At 46.5% G+C, this 8,856-nt stretch overlaps 1 protein-coding gene across 1 annotated transcript in view; it reads left to right on the top strand.

Annotated features, from left to right (window-relative positions):
• erf (Ets2 repressor factor) overlaps nt 1–8,432 on the top strand; it is a 59,268-nt gene extending 50,836 nt beyond the window's left edge. The window contains exons 4-5 of the mRNA XM_079258498.1: nt 1,560–2,458; nt 4,746–8,432. Coding sequence (XP_079114624.1) covers nt 1,560–2,458; nt 4,746–5,339 — 1,493 coding nt within the window. The 3' untranslated portion in view covers nt 5,340–8,432. The remainder of the gene's footprint in view (nt 1–1,559; nt 2,459–4,745) is intronic.
• Nucleotides 8,433–8,856: the final 424 nt, after the last annotated feature.

Raw genomic sequence — 8,856 nt, 5'->3', positions numbered from 1 at the left:
ATCTGCCTCGACTGGTTGGGGTTGAGAGGACAGGAAAGACATGTACAACATGTACAACTGCACTTATTCAGAAAAAAATACATGAAAGCTAACAGCAGAGACCAGACATAGGGGTCAATACGGGGACTTCTGATGCAGTTTGGTTTGATAAATCCTGATCTTGTTCCATTTCCACAGCCAAACATACCCTTACCTGGTAGGAAGGATATGAGCAGTAGGAATGTGAATCTAACAACTCACGATTCATTTCAATTCAGATTTTTGGGATTACAATTCGATTCAGAATTGATTCTTGATTCAAACAGATTTTCGGTTCATTATCATTGTACTTAAGCAACAAAGGGGGTTAATTTCCCAAGTAAATTAATTCATTCTAAAATCTAGAAAGAACTGAAATTTTTTGTGGGCCGATTCGATTTGATTAGCGACATGTATGAAACTTTCTTTGCTCGTCGATTTTTTTAATTTCAGTTTGGAAAAAACATTGCAGTAGCCTGACCATCGTTCTACTGCTCAAGAAGACAAGAAAAAGATCAATAAAAATGACAGAAAAAATATTATGGATTATTTTGAAACCCAAAACGATTGCGTCCCAACCGCTGCCTGTCAGTGGAAACGAAGCTTTAACACTATCTATGAAAACCTTTTCACCAACTTGCTAATGCTAACCTCCTTTATTGACACCCCCCCCCCAGTGAAGTCCTCTGGTAGACAAGCGAGTATGTGAACATTTACACTCATTAGGACGGAGTTGGTTGAACACAAGGCTGAAAATCACGTTTATTCTCAATCTAAATGTAGTTTGGAGGTAAAGACTTTATTCACAGCTGGTTCACATTAACCTGATAATATAAGAAGAAGGGTGTGTGTGTTGGGGTTTCCAACCATTTGTCTGCCTGGTTACTCTGTGTGTGTGTGTGTGTGTGTGTGTGTGTGTGTGTGTGTGTGTGTGTGTGTCAGACATCAGTGTGCCACGTCCCAGTTTATCCCTCTCCTCCCTCTAACGCTGTCTCCCGTTCTGGTCCTGGCCACCCAGTGTAAACACAGCCCATATGGAGCGTTGGATACTGGGTGACATAAGTGCAGCACGAAACTTTAATTATAGCCTGCGTGTGATGTGGCCTACACACTGACATGTTGTGATATGATGGTTTCATGTGATGGTTACACATAGACACACATGCCCACGTCGATCTGGATCGATAGGCCAGCGCAGACGCTCCAACGTCTGCGCCAGATAAACACACACATGCAGTTTTCTTCTGCTCGTCATCACAGTAACACACACACACACCGAGTCGCTCGGCAGCGCTGGAAAAAACACAGGAGCCCAGCCCATGTTTGTGATGGCAGTAAGACACTTTTCCAATATTTAATTCTGGCATGTGTTCGGATGCCAAGAATTTATTGCAATGCCACAGCCTCCCTGGCAGGAGGAGGAGAGGAGGGGTTGAAGGAGACGGAGGCAGTTTTTTTCTCTCCGTGTGACCCTCAGACCTGCTGCAACAAGTCTGTTCTCATGTCAGATTTCTAAGGAATAAATGTTATCTCCCTCACAGGTCGAGGAGTCCCTCAGAGTGCCCCTCCGGTGCCGACTGGGGGAACCCACTTCCGTTTCCCCCCCTCCACGCCGTCTGAGGTCCTCTCATCCAGCGAGGAGCTGCGCAGCCCGGGGATGTTCAGCAGCGTAGCGCGCCGCATGGCCCGCGGCTCCGTGAGCGACTGCAGCGACGGCACCTCCACCAACTCGGAGCTGGAGGAGGCTGTGGGGGCTGAGGAGAGAGCCGTGGGGTCTGAGAGGGCTTTCAGGGGTCTGCTCGCCCCCCGTCTGGCTCATGATTCTCTATTTAGGGTCTACGGCGGGGGTCCAAACCCAGCTGGGCTCCCGAGATCTGCACCTAGGGTCCACCCAGAGCCTCTTTCCCCCTTCCCTGTCTCCCCCCTGCCTGGCCCTGGAGGTCTGCTGGCTCCAACTCTGTCCCCAGCCTTATCCATGACTCCCACCCCCCACCTGCCCTACACTCCTTCCCCCTCCCTGCCTTCTCCCATGACCTCCCACTTCTCCTTCAACCCGGAGGACATGAAGCACTACCTGCAGGCTCACACCCAGTCCGTCTACAACTACCACCTCAGCCCCAGAGCCTTCCTCCACTACCCCAACATCGTCATCCCTCAGCCCCACCGCCCCACCCCCGAGAAACTAGCTGCCCATCACCTCCACGGCCCCCCCATGTCCCTCTCTCACCCCCTCAGCCAGCAGCCGGGAGGCGTAGACGAAAGCCACCAGCACCCGTCTCCCTTCAAGTTCAAGCTGCAGCCGCCTCCACTCGGGCGCAAGCAGAGAGAAGCAGGAAGCTCGCTGGCGACCTCCTCCTCTTCCTCCATCCAGTCCACCTCATTCACCGGTTCTGGTCCGATAACAAGCGCCACCCTGTCAGGAGGGCCTCCGAAGATCAAGGTGAGAACTGAGCCAAGGTGACGAGAAACGGTTCTAAAAGAGTAATAAAAGTAAAATTAATTGATTAGAAGTAAAACGTTGTCATCTGAGAAATGACTTAATGCTGAGGTGATGTGCCGAAGTTTTCCAGGCGTTTCTATCCCATCCAGGAGCTTCGCAATCCAACAAGGGTTTATTCAGAGACGCTATATGGTTAATAATCACAAAGGATCACTGTGTCCACTGTTTCACTAAGAGACCTTTATTTTAACCTGAAAATCAAAGTCAAACTTTCCTCCAATCGGAGAGCTTTAATAGACAGTAACGTTCAATCAGCAGCCAAAGATCAACAGGTGAGCAGAACGTTCTGTGTGTTGGAAAAGAAGACAACTAACCATCCTTTATGGCTGCAATAAAGCTAAGAAGATGTTTGGAGTTGGTTTTGTCAGAATATTAGTCGCAAAAATAACTTTAAAAAAAAAAACCATAGACTGTGTCTAAAAAGATGGGCGGAGCCTCCGTGACGTCACCCGTAGGTTTCTGAAGAGCTGAATTGAAGCTCGGTGGGCGGTTCCTACCATCACCATCTCGGTAGGGGCATGCGTGTCGTCTCGCCCGGAAAATACAAATATGGGCAAAGAGGTGGAGCTGAGAGGGGAGCTGTGAGCGTCATGGTGGATGATTGACATCGAGCGAACTCCGAGCTTTCTGTAGCTAAGAGCTAACCGAGCTAACCCAGAGATAACAGGAGCTAACCAGCTAACGGAGGTAAGCGGGCTAAAGCTAAGTCACGTTGTTAACCGGCTAAAAACCGCGGTTGTTCTACGTTCTTCTTACTTGAAGCGGGAGATCGGGTACCTGTCAATCAAAACGACACGCCCCTAAATATGCCAAACTTCAAGATTAAATTACTTTTAAACGGGCGAGTTAGAAAAAAAATTCACTCCCCCCCACAGTTGTCATGAAGGTAAACCTGACCTATTAAACCTAAAATGGATTTTTGAACCAGGCTGTAAACATGTTTATTTCTGCCATGAAGTTGGTCTTTTTAACATGAGAGTCTATGGGGATTCGCTCTGTTTTGCAGCCCCTAGTGGATGAAGGGGGAACTGCAGTTTTATTCATTCCACATAGGCTTCACTTTCAACCGCCGGAGGTTGCCACTTGCTTAAAATTTAGTTGCTTTTTTTTTGTTTTGTTTTTTTTCAAGATTTAAGAGAATATTATTTCTACAAAACACTTTGCAAATTCAGTTTTCTTGTTTTGGTTGGACTTTATGCGGCTGTATCTACTGAAACATTCATTTTACATCATTTTAGATGATCTGACGACTGAGGCTGAAAACATCACACCTGCATTCTGACTGGGATTGACAAACCTCTACATGAATTTTTACGTTAAAAAGAGCAGACTAAAATTAGCTTTCATTTTTTAACACTTTTTTTCCAACAATCCTCCTCATTATTAAAAGTTTACTGAAAACTGAGACAGTTTTTTCAGAATATCTTCATTTGGTGCTTCTGTTAGTCTTGTTCCTGACTTCCTGAAGGAGGTTCTAGTCTTCCCAGTTCAGATGACATCAGACTGGAAGCAGCAGCTGTTCAATGCGTTCGTCAATAACGACGTTCGTTCAAGTTGTTTCCATATGTCACCACCTCTCGCACTTCCATGCGTCCCTTGTGTCACCATAGTGGTTAAGTCAGTTCATCCACTAGTGGGCAGCGTTGAGTTTTGACTGCAGTTAGACAACCAGTTATGAACACCCGAAGGAGAAGAATAAAAACATGAAGTGTTTAGTTGTTCATGACTTCTTTTGCCTCTTAGTGTTCAGTTTATGCATCATCTTCTTCTTCTCTGGTATTGTTCCTTTCTCTGGTTGTGTGTCAGCGATCCAGCTCAACGCTGCCCCCGCATGGTTACCAGCGGTATTTCTCAGTTTTCTACGTCAGGTGACGGTTAGCTAAGCCCCTTGAAAACGGACCAAATTACGTGCTTAACCATCACAGGAACCTTTGAGCTCTCGTCTTTGTGTCCTTGTTGACGCTTGTGTGTGGTCGTGTGACTGCACGGCTGCATCTGATAGGTCAACCGGTTGCATTTCTCTGGAAAAATGAAGCAAATCGGATAAATAATGAAGAAACATTGAGCTTTTCTTCTTCACAAGTAAAAGTAAGAAGTAAGTCGCAGTAAAACTACTCCTGGCAGTACTTTTTTTAGAAAGTTACTCAGGTAACTAAGTAGTAGTCTGAAAGTTTGAGAAAATCGGAGCAGAATCGTAAATAAGCTGTAAAATGTTGTTCTTCTGCAGGTGGAGCCCATCTCAGACATGTCAGAAGAAGATGTGGAGGTAACCGACATCAGCGAGGAAGATGAGCTGAATCACGACGATGATGATGATGAAAGTGGCATCTTCGCCCCGGCAGCTCGCCGCCATCACCAGGCGAACGGAAGCAGCGGCAGCCCCTCGGCTCCTCATCCTCCTCACATCAACCCCGATGATGACGACGATGAAGAGGTCTTTAAAACTCCCGCCACTCCTCCTCTCAGCAGCGGCCCGGTGTTCCCTCTGATCAGCCTGAAGAGCGAGCCGGGCGCGGCGGCGGCTCCCATCAGCCCCGGAGGCACGCGCTGCATCCCGCTCAAGCTTCGCTTCAAACGCCGCTGGAGCGAAGACCAGAGGATGGAGGCGGACGGAGAAAGGGATGAAGCAGAAGACAAGAAAGTGAGAGCTGAGGGAGAGGAGGAGGAGGCGGGAAGACGAGGGAGCCAGGTGGAAAACGGAGGAAGAGGAGGGGGTGTCATTCTGGGGCTGATGCTGCCGCCGGCGCCGACCCAACGCAGGGCGAGCTCGGAGCTGCAGATCGCAACGGCACAGCTGTCTCTGGAAAACACCGGCTGTTGAGCGCAGACACAAAACACACGCGTGAGCTCGGACTCGGAGCGTTTCCGCTTTGTGAACATGGAGGTATTTCATACGCAGGAATCTACTTTTTTGTGCAATAATTAAAGGAGCTCCTTAAATTACTCAACAGAACAAAATATTTTCCTCCAAATGATATATCTGCATGTTCACTGGTGGCGGACGCCTTGGACTTTGATCGTGGTCAGTACCGTCAGCCAGACGCCGAGCGTGGACGCCGAGCGTGGACGCCAGGCCTCTACCGAACACCTTCGTGCCCCGGCGGCGCGTATCCCTGCTGGCGCTTTAACACTAAGACGTTCAGCCCAGTTTGTGAGATTTCAGCGCGCCTCTTCGTCTCCGTAGCGCCAGTTCTACCATCATCATGTCTATAATGAGATTCCAGTCGTAGATGACGAGGCCTTGTCGCTGTTTCCGACTCGTTTGTTTCACCAGGACGCACGTGTCCTGACGTTACTGAAGACTTTTCTCAGCCCTGATAGAGATTATAGAAGTGCCTCCGTCTGCAGCCATCGTCGCCGCGTAGATGTTTACAGCCAGTTCAACAAAACAAAGACGCGGAACCGTGGAGGATGTTTCGCTCTGAAGAGGGATTTTCATTTTTATTTTAACTTTAAAGAAGAAAACAAGTCCTGTTTTATTTTTTATTTTCTTCTGGGAAACAAGTGGGACACTACGAGGCCAGACGGAGCTTCCTCCTCATCCTCACCTCCTTCACTACAGAGACTTGAGAACCGAGGAGGACGAGCTGAAGATGGATGACCCGACCCGTTTGTGGCATTTTCTTCTTTAACATTTGCTAACCAGCAAGTGAACTTGACTCTCATGTACAGCAGAACCAGCAAATATCCGTGTGCCCCCCCCCCTCAACGCCGCCCTTTCTCCACGCATGTCGTAGAGATGAGGAAGCAGCTCCCGGCATAGCCTGTAATTACCCACACGCTTATTTGTGAGGGGAGGGGAGTGCGTGGAGGCATCAGGCCTCGAGGAAATGGGGGCCGCTTTGGCTTTTTTGTGACTTAGCACAATCTTTGTGGGGGGTTTCAAAGCTTTTGGGGGCATTTGTCGTGTTTTTACCCTCAAACACAAAGATCATCAGCTGCCGTCTCTGCATTCCCTTGTTTCATTTGTCATGAAAAGACCCTTTTCTTTCTGTTAAAGGACAAGTTTCGCCTCCCAGGACAGTATTTCAGGGCATTTGCAGGGATCTGAGGCCCGTCTGTGTTTTAAAGAAAAAAAAACAAAATCTCGTGATGTTTTCAGAAGCGACGATCAAACCAACCCATTTGTTTAGGAGACTACGGGAAATGATCCTAACTCAGGCAAAAGCTTCACTGTCACTGAAAAAAACTTTTTATGACATTTTATTGATGAATTTGAAAAAAAAAATGTGCCCGTTTTATTGAACATCTCTAAAGAAGATTGTGCCTTTTTATCAAGTACCCCCAGCAAAATGTATTAATACACACACACACACACACACATATTGCCTTCTGCTTTTGTAAGAGACACAGAGTATCAGATCTACACATATATATTTTATTCAAATATATATTAAATTCAAATCTTATATTTCAATATGGTCATTTGATACGAATAAGGAAAAACCTATTTTTATTGGTAAAGATGTGTATATATTCTAATGGGCATATTATCAGCAGTATAATTCAGCCTCTGCCTTCTCACTCTTGCCTTCTCTGGACCGTCGAGCTGCGACAACGACGGCGTCAGAGTTTATATTTATAATGTAAGATAGAAGAGACGCTCTGGTGCGTTCAGGTGACGGAGGATTAACCAGCGAATTTACCTTCTTCTCTGGCGTGTTTGTTTTAACGTCCGGGGAAAGGCAGCTGGGCCGGGTGGAGCTAAATCACTCGGACCCGCTTCGGGAACGCCGCCCACCTCAAATCTAAACTCCTCAGTTGTTTGCAGCAGCCTTTTAACCCAGATGTGGAGGTTGCAGCCGGCCAGCGGCTCTGAAAAGGTTGGACTTTGGTTTGAGCGTGAACAGCGTGTTGTTAATGTGTGTGCAGGGTTCAGGCTTAACACACACACACACACACACACACACACACACGTACACGCTGTCCTGGTTAAAGCGAGGCTTTTCTGCGGCTACAACGAAGGGAAATGCGACATCAGTTGCCGCCTCCACCTCTGGAGTAGGTGCTGAACTAAAGAAACTTGACACACAGCGAGGAAGCGACATCACCAGGACTTCCCGTCACCTGATTCCAGTCAGAGTGTGTTAGGCCTTCTACACACCCCGCCGACGGCCTCGGCCTTTTTAAGCCACATTTATCTCGTCCAGTTTGTGCAACCAGCTTCATTCTTCCTCACCAGACAGGAAGTCTGTCCCGATTGGCTCCTCGCAGACAGAGTATTGGATTTTCACGGTGTTTTTTCGGGCAGATGAAGCCGTCGACGTGTCTGCTGGAGGAAGATGTTAAACCTGTGCTGCCTTACCTGTTGCAGCTTCAGAGGAAACATTTAAAAAAAAATGTTTCCAGGCTGATTTCATCGGTGCCGTTCCCTCTTTTCTTTTCTTTTTTTTCTCCCAGACGTATTACTGTTACTCTTGTAATTATATTATTATTAACATGAGTTTTTTTTATTATTACGTTGAACCTCTTGCCAAGGCCCGGCCTCTTCTCCATGAATTCCTAGTTTTCTACGAGTTCTTGTACCAGTTTGCACTCTTTCACGTGAACTCGTCGCTTCAGTGCGTTCTCTCTCTTTTGTTTTTTCTTTTCTTTTTCTATTTTGTAATCGTTTCTTTGGACAAGAGGCGGGTCGCATAGTACTCACATGATATACAGCGGGGGAATAAAAGTGTTGTTTTCATTTTTTTTTTTTTTAAGTTTGTGTATATATTTTTTCCATTATGGAAGATTCTGTAAGAAAAAGAAGAACACTTGCATTATTTGACATGCGTTTCTCCCCACCTGTCCCTGTCTCTGGTCGTCTCCTTTCTCGTCCACCTCAGCGGTGAGTTTTCACTCCAGAGAGACCGAGTTTTTATCATGCTTCTGTTTCCTTCTACTTCTGTTCATCTTCATTTGTAATTAAACAATAATCAGGGTTCATTAAAAAAAGGTGAAAATGGTCATTTTCCTCGTCTTCATTTCAGGGGATTAATTGGGGAAGCTTGTTCTGCATGCATAGAGGTTGGTCTGATTATCAGAGTTTGCTGATTTTCTGATATTTAACTGAATATTTGAGCGTTTAAGTGATTAATAGTTAAAGTTTTTCTCTTATGAGGGCGCTTTTCCTGCAGAATTGAGATGTTTCCCCATTTCAGTATGCTTGATTCAACTGGTGCTTGTCATGTTCTGCACAATCAGGTGTGTTGAAGCAGGAAACATCTAAAACCCGCAGGACTTTGGCCCTTAAAGACCAGAGTTTGCCTGTTATGAGAAAGTTTGCTTGTAATTTACTAAATCAACAGAATAATGGATGATTTTTCTGATGGTAAAAGCTTTTAGGCCCCTTTTTTTTA

Source organism: Telmatherina bonti (genome assembly GCF_933228915.1).
Source record: "Telmatherina bonti genome assembly, chromosome: 19".
Lineage (NCBI taxonomy): Eukaryota > Metazoa > Chordata > Actinopteri > Atheriniformes > Telmatherinidae > Telmatherina > Telmatherina bonti.
The sequence above is the reverse complement of the archived record's forward strand: the minus strand, read 5'-3'. Positions and strand labels throughout refer to the sequence as shown.